The 17,003-nt window shown below is 37.4% G+C and overlaps 1 protein-coding gene across 2 annotated transcripts in view; it reads right to left on the bottom strand.

The window, feature by feature from the left end:
• Positions 1–221: 221 nt before the first annotated feature.
• LOC116303955 (SCO-spondin) overlaps positions 222–17,003 on the bottom strand; it is a 39,533-nt gene continuing 22,751 nt past the window's right edge. For both annotated transcript variants that reach the window (XM_089030098.1, XM_089030099.1), the window contains 31 exons: positions 16,580–16,750; positions 16,238–16,408; positions 15,895–16,065; positions 15,553–15,723; positions 15,211–15,381; positions 14,781–14,951; positions 14,439–14,609; positions 14,097–14,267; positions 13,755–13,925; positions 13,325–13,495; positions 12,983–13,153; positions 12,641–12,811; positions 12,298–12,468; positions 11,868–12,038; positions 11,526–11,696; positions 11,097–11,267; positions 10,755–10,925; positions 10,409–10,579; positions 10,049–10,154; positions 9,543–9,772; positions 8,616–8,721; positions 7,202–7,431; positions 6,706–6,811; positions 6,068–6,297; positions 5,291–5,396; positions 4,524–4,750; positions 3,534–3,701; positions 2,489–2,659; positions 1,771–1,968; positions 895–1,293; positions 222–382 (listed from right to left, as the gene is read on the bottom strand). In XM_089030098.1, the coding sequence (XP_088886224.1) occupies positions 941–1,293; positions 1,771–1,968; positions 2,489–2,659; positions 3,534–3,701; positions 4,524–4,750; positions 5,291–5,396; positions 6,068–6,297; positions 6,706–6,811; positions 7,202–7,431; positions 8,616–8,721; positions 9,543–9,772; positions 10,049–10,154; positions 10,409–10,579; positions 10,755–10,925; positions 11,097–11,267; positions 11,526–11,696; positions 11,868–12,038; positions 12,298–12,468; positions 12,641–12,811; positions 12,983–13,153; positions 13,325–13,495; positions 13,755–13,925; positions 14,097–14,267; positions 14,439–14,609; positions 14,781–14,951; positions 15,211–15,381; positions 15,553–15,723; positions 15,895–16,065; positions 16,238–16,408; positions 16,580–16,750 (5,309 nt within the window). In that variant the 3' untranslated portion in view covers positions 222–382; positions 895–940. The remainder of the gene's footprint in view (positions 383–894; positions 1,294–1,770; positions 1,969–2,488; positions 2,660–3,533; positions 3,702–4,523; positions 4,751–5,290; positions 5,397–6,067; positions 6,298–6,705; positions 6,812–7,201; positions 7,432–8,615; positions 8,722–9,542; positions 9,773–10,048; positions 10,155–10,408; positions 10,580–10,754; positions 10,926–11,096; positions 11,268–11,525; positions 11,697–11,867; positions 12,039–12,297; positions 12,469–12,640; positions 12,812–12,982; positions 13,154–13,324; positions 13,496–13,754; positions 13,926–14,096; positions 14,268–14,438; positions 14,610–14,780; positions 14,952–15,210; positions 15,382–15,552; positions 15,724–15,894; positions 16,066–16,237; positions 16,409–16,579; positions 16,751–17,003) is intronic.

The raw sequence follows: 17,003 nt of genomic DNA, 5'->3' as shown, positions 1-17,003 counted from the left end.
ATACTAAGATCAGCTGGTAAAAAAAGACAATTCAAAAAGTGACAAAATAGAGGAGATTGAGCCCATCAGCTATGAAATGAGGAGTAAGAGATGGAAATGGATAAAGTGGAAGCGCAGAACAATAACTGGTTGTGCAAATAATGTGTCGGCCTTGTGCGCCTTCGATCTGAGCGTGAGGAGTGATCATGTGTTAAAGGATTAATAAAAACGACAGTCACAAATGCAGGGAATATCTATTTATTGTTTCACAATTTAAATGTCTTTTTTCACAAATAGAATGTCGACTTTTTTTTAGTTGATTTAGTTTAACTTAGTTATCCATTAATGTGTGCAGTTGGTAGTTGAACTGAGCAGTTTAATCGCAAAAAAGTACTTAAGGTGTCTGAAACATAGAAGAAGAAAAAATTAATATCAATAATCATAGAATATTAGAGAATATTACATGGCAATTTATTTTAGTCTTTATGGGTTTTATTAGGGAGTAAATTTGAAGTAAAATTAATTTTTTGCGCCGGTTTGTGCAGCTTAAGATAAGAGATAAGAGCAGGAGGGTATCTATAGGTAAAGTAATAAAAGCCTTGCACCATCACATGATGGCAGCCATGACAAGTGGCACAACAATAGATCTCCCTAGAAAACTGAATTCTTTCTCATGTAAACAAAAGTAGACTAAAATTTCATTGTTTCTGCCTCTTGCCATGGCTTCCAACACGTGATGGTGCAAAGCTTCTATAAGAGGCACCTTCTCCTGAAACATTGAAGCATTTCAAAGACGAATGCTACTTTTCAACGAATGCATTAGAATTATAATAAGAGCAATATCCAAAGGATTTGTTGCCCCTATTAACACGAATATAACTGAAGTTATGAAAATGCTGATGAGGATCAGGTTACCTTAATTATTTCTATTTTAGTCCTCTAGACTTTCATTCTAAGCTGATCAATAGGGGTTGCTGCCGTATGGATGTGGTGCTTGAGTTGCAGGTTGACTCTCTCCTCCATATGGATGTGGTCCTTGAGCTGCTGGTTGGCTCTCCCCCCCGTAAGGATGTGGGGCTTGAGTTGCTGGCTGACTCTCTCCTCCGTAAGGATGTGGGGCTTGAGTTGCTGGCTGACTCTCTCCACCGTAGGAAGGAGGTGCTTGTGTTGCAGGCTGACTCTCTCCACCGTATTGATTTGCTGGCTTAGTCACAGACTGGCTTTCGACTCCGTATTGATTTGGTGGCTTAGTCACAGACTGGCTTTCGACTCCGTATTGATTTGGTGGGCGCGTTGCAGGTTCACTTTCTGATCCTAAATTTAAAAAAAGGTTTCTGTTGATACACTTATAATTTGTTTGTTCCTCGAAATAAGAAAGTGATTATAGCTGGAACACATATCTAAGCTGTTTTAGAAACTTTTAAATTGATCTTTATCAAAAAAAAATCAAAAAAAAAAAAAAAAAAAAAGATCAATTTATCGTTTAAAAATATTTCGAAGATTTTCGTATTTCGAAGATTTTCGTGTCTCTTTCCTTCCTTCCTCTCTTTCTCCATTCTCATCCCTTGGTTCCCTATAGCCATCCGTCCGTCAACCCATTCATCTATCGATTCTCTTTTCCTTCTATCTTTCCATCCACCCAGCAATCAATTCAACTATTATGCTAGAAATCTATTTCGTCTGTTCATCCAACCAACCAACGATTCGTCTATGTTCATCAAAATAGCCTTCGTCGTTCCATGTATCATGTATCCTTCTAGTCATCTATCCATTTATTGTTTGCTCTCTTACCAAAACACGGTGAGTTTGGAAAACACCTCACAACTTGTCTTGCCGCAGCTGAGCCACCGAAGCAGAACCTTCCGTTGCAAGAAGGTGCAGGGTTGTTACACAACCTTCTTCGTACTCTGATACCATAGGAGAAAGCACTTTCTCTACACGAGATACTACAGGAGGACCATGAACCCCAGCTTCCCCACATTCCATTAACTACAATATTCAGAAACATCCCTGTTAGTTTTATCATTTTTCAAAGTAGTTAATGTTTCATGTGGTGACACAAGAACTAAGAGAATACTACTGACGTAATTGCCGTCTGGATTAGTTTGGCCAACTTTGATGATCAATGGAAATGTAAATGAGTGACAATAACAATTGCCGATAAACCTGACTATTCAAATGATACTGATACGGCGGCCATCTTAAATCCTATTGTTTTAATTAAGGAATTATGGGATGAAGAGAGAGCATCCATTGCAACGAAAATTTATAGACTGTGCAGCTGTCAGGGTGTTTTCAATGAGAAGCATATCTAAAAAGCAATTGAATTTGCTGGTAGGTTGAACAGTATGCGAAACACCACTCAAGGCTTTAATTATTTGAAAACGTAGCTCTGGTACTCTATGCTTTATAAATTATCTACGCGTTTGACCCCTCGGCATCCCATTATTTAACATGGCAGTCGTATCAGCAATTACAAGAATACATCATGTCGAAGAGGTGAACGAACCTGGACAACATTGCTCATTGCAGGTTTTGAATTGTCTTGTTGCTCCTCTACACGGAGCACCACCAAATCGTGGAATAGGGTTGTTGCAAGCACGAACCCTTGAGGAACTTCCACGTCCACATGACCTAGAACATCTACTCCAACGACTCCAGTTGCTGAAGCCACCGTTCACTAAAAGCAAATCAGGAATTTAATAAAGTTTAGCTGCCAAATTAATATCGTAAAAAAACTTGAAAAAAAAAGTAAAAACCTCGTTATTTTGCATGGTAGTAATTGTCACATTTAAATGTAATATTCTCTCATTCCAGATCAAGTTTCATTCCCTAGAGTACCATTTCTATGTTTAATGGTTGTGCATTAGAAGGCACAATGATATAGAAATATAGGAAGCCCGGGTGGCGTAGCGGTGAGAGCGCTCGCTTCTCATCAATGCGACCAGATTCAAGTCCCGCCGAGCTCGGTGTCGTATGTGAGTAGAGTTGTTTGTTAGTTCTCTCCTGTTCTTCAAGGGTTTTTCTTCTGGTTCTGCGGCCTTCATCCCTCAACAAATTCCAATTCGATCATGGAACGTGGGCTACAGGTTCGTTGGCCGCTGGCTATTAAGTGTTACCCTCGAAAAAAAAGGACGCTAACCAAAATAGTAGTTGATCCAGAACGATTTCCAGGGGGTGGTTGGTACCTAGAAAGCCATCACATAGCTTTCGTTTTAGGTTTTACCTCATTCTGCATCACTATAGGATAATGTTATAGCTAAATGCATCATTGGAGCTCGGACTATTCAGCCCCAGAATACCATTCCAGTTTTATCGACACCTCGAAACAACCTCATCATGCATGGGCTGATCAAAGTCAACAAACTGCTAACATACCGATATCTTGGTATGAAAAATCGGCTCGGAGAAAACCCTTCAATTAATTTAGAGACCTATTAAACTGTACTTACGTAAGATCCCCAGTCCAGAAAAAAACCGAGATCCAAAAATACTACGAGACGAGTTCACTTACACTACAACACCTTCCGAATGTAGATATATAGAAACGCTACCTGGGCAAAATCGTCTGATGAAACATCGTCTAACTTGTTTTGCTGGTCCAACGCAAGGGTGTCCACCACCCAGTGGTGGGGTACAGTCTCTGATCCTGCTCTGCGTTGAAAGTCCACATGTCTTGCCGCACGCGCTCCAGTCAGACCAATCTGACCATCTGCCATTAACTAAAATGTAAGTACCTTTATATTAGTAGTCTGCTGCATGCTTTGAGGCTCTGTAAGGGGTTAGGGCGGTAATGAAGAGAAGAGAAGAGAAGAGAAGAGAAGAGAAGAGAAGAGAAGAGAAGAGAAGAGAAGAGGCGATACAAACACCATTGTATTAGTAGCCTAATCTCGTAATGGTATTTGGGCGGGGAGCGGAAAGAATAGAAGAGAAGGAAAGGCCAAGGCGCAGACAGGTAATTTGGGGAATGGATACAATTGAGAGGTGTTTACTAGTTATGCAAGGGTTTTGAGTGGCATTGCTTGGAATACCCCATTATATAGTTGTGTTCGAGATATTCCATGGTTTGCCACAAGGAAGCATTTTAAAACTATATCATCCCACAACATTGAAAAGCCATCAAAGCCGCAATGCCCGATGAAAACACGGTGGAGTACCGCAAAATATACAACAGCTTCTAGCATTCTGATTGGCTGTACAGTCTACTCTCGCCTTGAGGACACCCCCATATTAAAAACATCTCGCTATTGCAAACAAGAGGAACAAAATCCCCGGCAAGAAATATTTACAAAGGAATTACAGTAATAGTTCCTTTTACAGTTCCCTGCGTCATCTTGAAAGGTAGCCGTGCCTTTGAATCGATGCGAGACGAAAGGTGAGGTTAAAATGATAGTGACATTTTTTTAACTCTTCGGACGATCATTGACATGTCTCTATCATTGTAAGCAGTCGTAGAGCGCGACAAGAAGAAGCTTAAAAACAGAGTCTGACTATTCTCATTCAAAATTCAAATTTCAAATCCAATTTTTCCAAAGCATACTTACCATCGTTGTCAATAATGTCGATAGATGCAACCCTAGGTCTCACAATAACTCTGGGATCTCTCGTTGTGAGAATGAGTCTGAAGTTTTCCAGTCCTTCTTCGAGGTTGTCGTCATTGATTCTAACGAAGACTTCTTTGTTTAATTCGTTGGCAGCAAATGTGATGACGGTTGATCTGATTCCTTGGTAATCTCGTGGGGAGGAAGCTGTTCCATCGCGACTAAACAGTCTTTGATTTAAAAATAACAATTCATAAATAATTTTCAGTTTTGAGTCATTAAATTCTGCTAATTTTACGCAAAAGTAGTTCGCTTTTGGGTTCCCTCTTTAGCCGGTCTTCGTTCTCTCGCTCTCTCTTCCTCAAATAAAAATAAAAGGCATTCATTTATGTGTTCATTCACATTCATTTATTCATCCATGTATTCGTTCATTGATTCATTGCTTTATTTTATTCATCCATGCATCTATTCGTAAATATTTAACAGTTATTCGCCTAGGGCGAGGTGAACATTTTCTCAGAATTACTGGTTACCCGCCCAATCACAGGGCTCAAAACACTATATTCAAGTTGCGCAAATTCCATGACGTGATGATCAAATACACGGAAACAAAACAACACACATAAATACTTAAATAAAATATATAACCGAAAAAGGAAATAGAGAACTAGATAATAGCTATAATAATTCAATCATTCATTCTATTGTACTTGTAAAAAAAATGTCAAAATTCTCTTTTCCTGAAATATCAACATTATTTTATTACTTACATAGCTGAATGTTGAAATTGTGTGGCCCCAGTTCGCTTGAGTACAACCTTTACTGCTCGAGCGGTTTCAGCAACACTGTATTTCGTCTTTTCGAAGCCAATTATTGCTTTAAAGGAGGAATAAATTTTTTTACTTGAGTACTGATAAATACATAGATTTATCCATTATATTATTTATGTTAGATCTCTGTTGGGTTAGCCCAACAGAGCTGGGCTCCAAATTAAGTGCGCCATAACACGTCCTCGTTGGTTTTTACGATGTAATGTTTTTTCATTTAAAACCACGTGTCACTCTATTGAGAATACGATTCTTCGTTTGAGTAGCATATTCCTGTGTCTTCTCGTGCGCAACCGTTAACAAAGAAATAATAATCTAAATGATGACACGTTGTCTAAACGGGGCTAACATTTTGTCCAAGGTAATGAGATATATACAGGTTGAATAAGTTTTCTTTGTATATGCCGTCTATATATATCTTATCATCATCCATATGAGTAGATAAAAAGATATAACTAGCTAAAAACTAGTATGAGCTGCGTCGGTGTTTCTAATGAAACAGTAATGATGAAAAGATAAATTATACACCGTGAAAAGATGAAAAAACTTACTGACGTTTCGGACGCTAGTCCTTCGTCGGAGTAAAAGAGTATATAAGTAGAGTAGGATGACACAAAGTCTTTGTAACATCCCAGGGGAAAAAGCCAGGGCAAAGACAACTTTAATTTGCGCGTGGGGATTTTAATCCTTGAAATGATTTACTATGTACTGTTTTCTTACCATCGTCATCAACAATCTTAACACTAGCAACATTTGGCGTGATCATCGTAACATCTCTATCACTGCTCGTCATCATAATAGTGAAGCTTTCCACACTTTCCACCACTCTGTTGTTGATGATTTGTACCCTGATACTCTTCATTGTCTGCCCGGCTGCGAATATCACCGGGAAGTTTACAAGAGGACCGTAGTCGCTATTGGCCTTGGTTGTTCCATCATTGGTATTCAATCTGTAAGTACAGTTGAAACGCAATAATGTCAATAATGTGTATAACCCACCCGTATAGACACCTTGCATTGAATTCCTAGAGGAACTGTTCTGGGGGACAAAACAATAGGCCGTCTTTTCTTATGCAAAAAGAAAAAAAAGAAAAGGAAAGGAAAAAAAAATCCATTGTTTTGTCCCCAGAACAATTCCTCGAGGGACTCAGTGCAAGGGGTCTATATGTATTAAGTTTATGTCTCATAAAAGCCAGTCAGCCCTAATGATAAGCATTTTTCTCATGACCAATGACCAACCACATATTTCAACCTAAAAAAGTGACCCTATTTTTCATAACCCACCCAACCCTCTTTACTTTTTGACCATCCCCTTAGTAGTGTCTTAGTATTTTTTTGATTTTTGATATTCAACTTACATAACTTTAGTGGCACTATTGATGTTACCAACTCTGTAGACCTTGACTGGGACGTATGTGCTACTTTCGATGACATTGTAAGTTGCTGGACGGAATCCAACTTTGACTAGAAATAGTAGAAAAGAAAATGAAATAGAATTTTTGAATTTGTTCTTTTTTTCTTTAGTTTATCTCACGGGCCGCGGAACGGGTGGGACAGGAAACTATAGCGCCCCCCCCCCCCCTCTCCGTTCACCGCGGAATTTATGGGTATGAGTGATGTTTTAAAAGTTATTAAAATTGGATGAGCTTTATGCAAGTCCAATTTGAGAACTTTAAAAACATGGCGAGTATATATATTTTTAAATGAGCAACTAATTGGGACTCTACAGAGTACAATTTGGGATTTAATTGTACTCCTCTTGTCCAATCAGAATCGAGTAATTTTGTTGAGTCTATTATAAGTTTTGAAAAAGGTAAAGCATAGTTCCTCCGCCTTATTTTAGCTCTTACGTACCATCGTTATCCACGATATGTATCAAAGCCTTTGCAGGACTAACGACAGAAACCTTGTGATCTTTCGTAGTCAATTTGGCAAAGAATGTTTCGATCTTTTCGAGGATCTTATCGTCTACAATCTTGATCTTAACTTCCTTGTGCATTTCGGATGAAGCAAAGGTAACAACGACGTCTTTTAATGGATGGTAGTCTGCTGGAGCCATGGCTGTTTGGTCACAAGTGTTCAGGCTGAAAATTAGGGTTTTAAAAAAAATATTTTGCCATCAACAACTCAAGATTACAAAAACGATTTCAGTCGTATCTGGCTAGCATCCAATCAAAGTACTTTTACTGTATTCCTCATTATTTATTTTAATTTTCATGTATAAGGTTAGGTCCAGGTCACCCATCCAAGTAGTAACCCGGCCCAACCGGGCTTGACTCGGAATCCCACGTTTTGTCCACTGGGCCATAGTTTTAATAAATTAGCACAACAACAGCATTGAAAACAATGCACCGGATAGACTAGACTTTTTTAAATCATTTTTTCAACCGATTCCGTGCGTGGCAGAGATGCAAGGGATTAGCCGATATGGTCTGGGGGCCGGCTGGTCTCTCCCCTGATGCTTCGGCTAGAACATTTTCTTGCGTAATTCGTACACCCAAGGGCAGAAGGATTTAATCGCCGTCAGGTCCGAAGTCCATACGACACCCCAGCTCTGCGGATGTCTCGGGGGTATGGCAAATTTGAATCGGTGTTGCTTTTGTTCCCTTTTTTATTTATTTATTTATTTATTTATTTATTTATTTATTTATTTATTTTTTTTTTGCTTTTTAAATTAATTTATCAGCTTCAGTTGAGGGGCTTGTTTTTGCTTCAATTTTTGAATTCTTTTAATGGATTAAAACTCTTGACATTTGTAATTTTTTAAGAATTATTAATTTTCATAACGTTAATATTGGCTAGCATTTTCAGTTATAATTAAAGAGTTCTTTGTATATTCGAAGTCTGTGCTTTTCTGGTTTGAAACACTGCCTGTGGACATTTTCTTACAAGAGGTTTCGTTCTACTCGGTGCATTTCTTTGCATTTTCCCTATATTTATATGTTTTCTGTTTTCCCAATTCCATTTGCTGTCTTGGGAAAAGTTTCAAAGTGACATAAGCCTTTACTCGACTTGGCTTCTCAATATTTTCTATTCATAATCGTATGATTTCTGTTTATATGTTATTGGGATTACGTATATACTGGTTTTTTTTTTTAAAAAACTGCTGCGCACATTTTTTCATGCGCCCTTTGCTAAACCCGGACCCAAGTGGTTCATGCAAATGACTATAGAAAAAATAACGTATCCCTGTGAAAATCTCACGGTACGAGCATGCATGCCGTTTCGCGCGCTGTGATTGGTTTAAAAGAGAAAAGATGTCACTTACATGGCAGTGTTGGTATTCTTCAGGTAACCAGTTCTAAAGACGTTCAGGACGACACATCCATCACTCTCACGAACGCTGTATTTTGTTTGCTTTAAACCAATTTGCACTACAAAATACAAATATATACAAATTCACTATAACCCTGTATAAGGTGGACGTAAAAACCCACTGAAAACGCTGGTGTCTGACCTCACAATCTTCAGGGTCTGTGGTTATTGTTGCTACAGGGCCTACACTAATAGCAAAATATGACTCTTTTATTATATGACCGTGAATCTTAGAGCCTAGACACTAGCAAATCGAGCAATCTGATTGGATAGATCGCATCGCGGACTGGTCTAGATTCTCCGGTATTAACCGGTCCGATCGCATATTAATCTTACGGCGAAAACATTTTGTCCTTTTCAATGAAAAGTGGTCATATAATAAAACTCTTATCAACCGAGCTTGGCCGGTCTGTACGGGATAATCTTGACCTTGGTCGGGTACAGACCTCAGTCAAGATTATCCCGTACAGACCTCCCGCTCGGTTAATAAGATCTAAATATTGACCTTTAATTTCCCTCACGACAAAAGCTCAAAATGTTATGCCATATTTGTTCTGCAATCTGATTGATATTTGTGAGACTTTGACCCACTCATGGAAGAGTGCCGATACTGGTTATAGTTATCTCTCTAAAACAGAAGGCGGGAAGATGCTTCACTTCCTTTCTCTGTTCTACCTGTAATTAAGGATTGTTTTAACTAGAGCTACAAGTGTTTAGGAGTTATTTTTGAGCCAGAGTCTCACTGGTGAATAGTTAAAAAGAAGTACTAAAAAAATAGTAGGTCAGTCGAAGAAGATCATTGTGTGCTAACAGTCCTAACATTGGTAGAGAATCACAGATCAGTCTAAACATTATATCTTTTTCATCATGAAACACTTACCATCATCGTCAATGATAGTTATTTTGGACGAAGCTGGACTGACTTCTGTTACACCAGGATCGTTGCTTCTCAAATGAACTAAAAATACCTCAAGGCCCTCTAGGATCTTGTCATCTATGATGGTGATGGTAACCTTTTTGGTGGCCTCGCCCGGTTTAAAGATAACCTCTGTTTCTGGGACATGGATGTAATCTTTGGATGGTAATGCTGATCCAGGAATAGTTGAAACTCTGAAATAAAAAAATAAAAAAATAAAAAAAATAAAGAAGTACTATATAAAACCAATCTATGGTACCAATGCAAAGAGTTTTCAAGAATGATGCCAGCATATATTCCTTCAAAGACTGACTTCAAGATCGAAATGGCTCATAGGTTTTTGTACTGCATGTTTTGATGGCCAAAGTAATTATTGATTATCAAGGATCTTTATGAATTATTGAAACTATATATTACTGGCTTCGGGTAAACGGCAGCAAACAATAAATGAATAAACATAAAATACTTACAAAACTTTATTGGTTCCAATGGAATTTCCAGATCTGAAAACCAAAACTTGGAAGCTTCCAATGTTTTCGAGAACAGTCCTCGTAACTGGACGAAGACCAACCTTGGCTGTTGCAAATAAATAAAAAATAAATACAAAGCTTTTCCCGATATGTCAATGAAGACTAATTTTAGATAGAAATGAAACTGATACAACTGAAGGTGCACGCGCGTGCTGTGTGCCCTTACGAAGTATGCGCTGTCAACCAATCAGAACTCGAGATTTATAACAGTTGTTTTAACTTTTAGTCATTCATTAGATCTGCATACTGATGATGAGGTAGGGCACCGAACAGGTTTAAAATTATCAAAAAAAAGTTTACCTGGACAAGGAGCTGTGTTGTATTGTTTTGTTTCTCTTGCAATTCCTTCACAAATTTTCCCTCCGTTTAGCGGAGCAGGATTTGAACACGTTCTTGTTCTGTACCGCATGGCTCCTCCACATGTCCTACTAGGATCGCTCCAATCACTCCATTCTGACCAGTCTCCATCAACTGTGAAACAAAATCGTATTAGAAGCCAAAAGAGCATAAAATTAAAGAGAGGGAAACCTCTTAATATCACTCACGCCATGTGAAGACAATGTCTAATAGAATGCTTTTATCCCAAAACCTGAGTTATGACATTGCTGTCATGAAACCCTATTCTATCTATCAGTTTCAAACTCACCTGTACATTCCTGGGTGTTACAGGCTTGACTTTCCTTGTTTGGACCCTCGCATTCCTTTCCTCCATTTTGTGGTGCGGGGCTGTTACATTCTCTCATTCTGAATTGTACACCACCTCCACAACTCTTGCTACATTCACCATATGGACTATATTCACCATAACCACCATCAACTATAAACGTAAGCCATTGGTACTTTTTTTATTTCATTTTTGATGCAGAAGAAAGAAAAGAAAAGGAAGAAGTGAAGAACTAAAGACGGAAAACAATACAAAGAAAAGAAACGAAAAGAAAAGAGGTACAATATCATGGAAAAAATCTGGAAAAAAAACAAACAAACTCACTTGGGCATGGATCAGTGTTGCAGGCTTGACTTTCCTTGTTTGGACCCTCGCATTCCTTTCCTCCATTTTGTGGTGCGGGGCTGTTACATTCTCTCATTCTGAATTGTACACCACCTCCACAACTCTTGCTACATTCACCATATGGACTATATTCACTATAACCTCCATTAACTGTAAACATAAGCCATTCGTGTTTATTTTGATTCATTATTGGTAAATAAAATAAAAACAATACACAAAAGCAGAAATAAATAATTAATTAAATAAAGACGAAAAAACAATGCAAGGAAGAGAACCGTCAAGGAAAAAATATGCAAAATAAAAATAATAAAAAAAAATAAAAAAACACTCATAAAAAATGTTACGTTGAAAGAAAGGGAGAAATTAGGGAAAGGAGTAAGAATGATAACTTAGATAAATCAAACTCACCTGGACATTCCTGGGTGTTACAGGCTTGACTTTCCTTGTTTGGACCCTCGCATTCCTTTCCTCCATTTTGTGGTGCGGGGCTGTTACATTCTCTCATTCTGAATTGTACACCATCTCCACAACTCTTGCTACATTCACCATATGGACTATATTCACCATAACCTCCATCAACTATAAACGTAAGCCATTGGTACTTTTTTTATTTCATTTTTGATGCAGAAGAAAGAAAAGAAAAGGAAGAAGTGAAGAACTAAAGACGGAAAACAATACAAAGAAAAGAAACGAAAAGAAAAGAGGTACAATATCATGGAAAAAATCTGGAAAAAAAACAAACAAACTCACTTGGGCATGGATCAGTGTTGCAGGCTTGACTTTCCTTGTTTGGACCCTCGCATTCCTTTCCTCCATTTTGTGGTGCGGGGCTGTTACATTCTCTCATTCTCAATTGTACACCACCTCCACAACTCTTGCTACATTCACCATATGGACTATATTCACTATAACCTCCATTAACTGTAAACATAAGCCATTCGTGTTTATTTTGATTCATTATTGGTAAATAAAATAAAAACAATACACAAAAGCAGAAATAAATAATTAATTAAATAAAGACGAAAAAACAATGCAAGGAAGAGAACCGTCAAGGAAAAAATATGCAAAATAAAAATAATAAAAAATAAATAAAAAAACACTCATAAAAAATGTTACGTTGAAAGAAAGGGAGAAATTAGGGAAAGGAGTAAGAATGATAACTTAGATAAATCAAACTCACCTGGACATTCCTGGGTGTTACAGGCTTGACTTTCCTTGTTTGGACCCTCGCATTCCTTTCCTCCATATTGTGGTGCGGGGCTGTTACATTCTCTCATTCTGAATTGTACACCATCTCCACAACTCTTGCTACATTCACCATATGGACTATATTCACCATAACCTCCATCAACTATAAACGTAAGCCATTGGTACTTTTTTTATTTCATTTTTGATGCAGAAGAAAGAAAAGAAAAGGAAGAAGTGAAGAACTAAAGACGGAAAACAATACAAAGAAATGGAAAGAAAAGAAAAGAGGTACAATATCATGGAAAAAATCTGGAAAAAAAAACAAACAAACTCACTTGGGCATGGATCAGTGTTGCAGGCTTGACTTTCCTTGTTTGGACCCTCGCATTCCTTTCCTCCATTTTGTGGTGCGGGGCTGTTACATTCTCTCATTCTGAATTGTACACCACCTCCACAACTCTTGCTACATTCACCATATGGACTATATTCACCATAACCACCATCAACTATAAACGTAAGCCATTGGTACTTTTTTTATTTCATTTTTGATGCAGAAGAAAGAAAAGAAAAGGAAGAAGTGAAGAACTAAAGACGGAAAACAATACAAAGAAAAGAAACGAAAAGAAAAGAGGTGCAATATCATGGAAAAAATCTGGAAAAAAAACAAACAAACTCACTTGGGCATGGATCAGTGTTGCAGGCTTGACTTTCCTTGTTTGGACCCTCGCATTCCTTTCCTCCATTTTGTGGTGCGGGGCTGTTACATTCTCTCATTCTGAATTGTACACCACCTCCACAACTCTTGCTACATTCACCATATGGACTATATTCACCATAACCACCATCAACTATAAACGTAAGCCATTGGTACTTTTTTTATTTCATTTTTGATGCAGAAGAAAGAAAAGAAAAGGAAGAAGTGAAGAACTAAAGACGGAAAACAATACAAAGAAAAGAAACGAAAAGAAAAGAGGTACAATATCATGGAAAAAATCTGGAAAAAAAACAAACAAACTCACCTGGACATTCCTGGGTGTTACAGGCTTGACTTTCCTTGTTTGGACCCTCGCATTCCTTTCCTCCATTTTGTGGTGCGGGGCTGTTACATTCTCTCATTCTCAATTGTACACCACCTCCACAACTCTTGCTACATTCACCATATGGACTATATTCACTATAACCTCCATTAACTGTAAACATAAGCCATTCGTGTTTATTTCGATTCATTATTGGTAAATAAAATAAAAACAATACACAAAAGCAGAAATAAATAATTAATTAAATAAAGACGAAAAAACAATGCAAGGAAGAGAACCGTCAAGGAAAAAATATGCAAAATAAAAATAATAAAAAATAAATAAAAAAACACTCATAAAAAATGTTACGTTGAAAGAAAGGGAGAAATTAGGGAAAGGAGTAAGAATGATAACTTAGATAAATCAAACTCACCTGGACATTCCTGGGTGTTACAGGCTTGACTTTCCTTGTTTGGACCCTCGCATTCCTTTCCTCCATATTGTGGTGCGGGGCTGTTACATTCTCTCATTCTGAATTGTACACCATCTCCACAACTCTTGCTACATTCACCATATGGACTATATTCACCATAACCTCCATCAACTATAAACGTAAGCCATTGGTACTTTTTTTATTTCATTTTTGATGCAGAAGAAAGAAAAGAAAAGGAAGAAGTGAAGAACTAAAGACGGAAAACAATACAAAGAAATGGAAAGAAAAGAAAAGAGGTACAATATCATGGAAAAAATCTGGAAAAAAAACAAACAAACTCACTTGGGCATGGATCAGTGTTGCAGGCTTGACTTTCCTTGTTTGGACCCTCGCATTCCTTTCCTCCATTTTGTGGTGCGGGGCTGTTACATTCTCTCATTCTGAATTGTACACCACCTCCACAACTCTTGCTACATTCACCATATGGACTATATTCACCATAACCACCATCAACTATAAACGTAAGCCATTGGTACTTTTTTTATTTCATTTTTGATGCAGAAGAAAGAAAAGAAAAGGAAGAAGTGAAGAACTAAAGACGGAAAACAATACAAAGAAAAGAAACGAAAAGAAAAGAGGTGCAATATCATGGAAAAAATCTGGAAAAAAAACAAACAAACTCACTTGGGCATGGATCAGTGTTGCAGGCTTGACTTTCCTTGTTTGGACCCTCGCATTCCTTTCCTCCATTTTGTGGTGCGGGGCTGTTACATTCTCTCATTCTGAATTGTACACCACCTCCACAACTCTTGCTACATTCACCATATGGACTATATTCACCATAACCACCATCAACTATAAACGTAAGCCATTGGTACTTTTTTTATTTCATTTTTGATGCAGAAGAAAGAAAAGAAAAGGAAGAAGTGAAGAACTAAAGACGGAAAACAATACAAAGAAAAGAAACGAAAAGAAAAGAGGTACAATATCATGGAAAAAATCTGGAAAAAAACCAAACAAACTCACCTGGACATTCCTGGGTGTTACAGGCTTGACTTTCCTTGTTTGGACCCTCGCATTCCTTTCCTCCATTTTGTGGTGCGGGGCTGTTACATTCTCTCATTCTCAATTGTACACCACCTCCACAACTCTTGCTACATTCACCATATGGACTATATTCACTATAACCTCCATTAACTGTAAACATAAGCCATTCGTGTTTATTTCGATTCATTATTGGTAAATAAAATAAAAACAATACACAAAAGCAGAAATAAATAATTAATTAAATAAAGACGAAAAAACAATGCAAGGAAGAGAACCGTCAAGGAAAAAATATGCAAAATAAAAATAATAAAAAAAAAAAAAAAAAACACTCATAAAAAATGTTACGTTGAAAGAAAGGGAGAAATTAGGGAAAGGAGTAAGAATGATAACTTAGATAAATCAAACTCACCTGGACATTCCTGGGTGTTACAGGCTTGACTTTCCTTGTTTGGACCCTCGCATTCCTTTCCTCCATTTTGTGGTGCGGGGCTGTTACATTCTCTCATTCTGAATTGTACACCACCTCCACAACTCTTGCTACATTCACCATATGGACTATATTCACCATAACCACCATCAACTATAAACGTAAGCCATTGGTACTTTTTTTATTTCATTTTTGATGCAGAAGAAAGAAAAGAAAAGGAAGAAGTGAAGAACTAAAGACGGAAAACAATACAAAGAAAAGAAACGAAAAGAAAAGAGGTGCAATATCATGGAAAAAATCTGGAAAAAAAACAAACAAACTCACTTGGGCATGGATCAGTGTTGCAGGCTTGACTTTCCTTGTTTGGACCCTCGCATTCCTTTCCTCCATTTTGTGGTGCGGGGCTGTTACATTCTCTCATTCTGAATTGTACACCACCTCCACAACTCTTGCTACATTCACCATATGGACTATATTCACCATAACCACCATCAACTATAAACGTAAGCCATTGGTACTTTTTTTATTTCATTTTTGATGCAGAAGAAAGAAAAGAAAAGGAAGAAGTGAAGAACTAAAGACGGAAAACAATACAAAGAAAAGAAACGAAAAGAAAAGAGGTACAATATCATGGAAAAAATCTGGAAAAAAACCAAACAAACTCACCTGGACATTCCTGGGTGTTACAGGCTTGACTTTCCTTGTTTGGACCCTCGCATTCCTTTCCTCCATTTTGTGGTGCGGGGCTGTTACATTCTCTCATTCTGAATTGTACACCACCTCCACAACTCTTGCTACATTCACCATATGGACTATATTCACCATAACCACCATCAACTATAAACGTAAGCCATTGGTACTTTTTTTATTTCATTTTTGATGCAGAAGAAAGAAAAGAAAAGGAAGAAGTGAAGAACTAAAGACGGAAAACAATACAAAGAAAATGAAACGAAAAGAAAAGAGGTGCAATATCATGGAAAAAATCTGGAAAAAAAACAAACAAACTCACTTGGGCATGGATCAGTGTTGCAGGCTTGACTTTCCTTGTTTGGACCCTCGCATTCCTTTCCTCCATTTTGTGGTGCGGGGCTGTTACATTCTCTCATTCTGAATTGTACACCACCTCCACAACTCTTGCTACATTCACCATATGGACTATATTCACCATAACCACCATCAACTATAAACGTAAGCCATTGGTACTTTTTTTATTTCATTTTTGATGCAGAAGAAAGAAAAGAAAAGGAAGAAGTGAAGAACTAAAGACGGAAAACAATACAAAGAAAAGAAACGAAAAGAAAAGAGGTACAATATCATGGAAAAAATCTGGAAAAAAACCAAACAAACTCACCTGGACATTCCTGGGTGTTACAGGCTTGACTTTCCTTGTTTGGACCCTCGCATTCCTTTCCTCCATTTTGTGGTGCGGGGCTGTTACATTCTCTCATTCTCAATTGTACACCACCTCCACAACTCTTGCTACATTCACCATATGGACTATATTCACTATAACCTCCATTAACTGTAAACATAAGCCATTCGTGTTTATTTCGATTCATTATTGGTAAATAAAATAAAAACAATACACAAAAGCAGAAATAAATAATTAATTAAATAAAGACGAAAAAACAATGCAAGGAAGAGAACCGTCAAGGAAAAAATATGCAAAATAAAAATAATAAAAAATAAATAAAAAAACACTCATAAAAAATGTTACGTTGAAAGAAAGGGAGAAATTAGGGAAAGGAGTAAGAATGATAACTTAGATAAATCAA

Source organism: Actinia tenebrosa, unplaced genomic scaffold (genome assembly GCF_029948245.1).
Source record: "Actinia tenebrosa isolate PJP-AT-01 unplaced genomic scaffold, QUT_ActTen_1.0 PGA_scaffold14__42_contigs__length_11649687, whole genome shotgun sequence".
NCBI lineage: Eukaryota > Metazoa > Cnidaria > Anthozoa > Actiniaria > Actiniidae > Actinia > Actinia tenebrosa.
The sequence above is the reverse complement of the archived record's forward strand: the minus strand, read 5'-3'. Positions and strand labels throughout refer to the sequence as shown.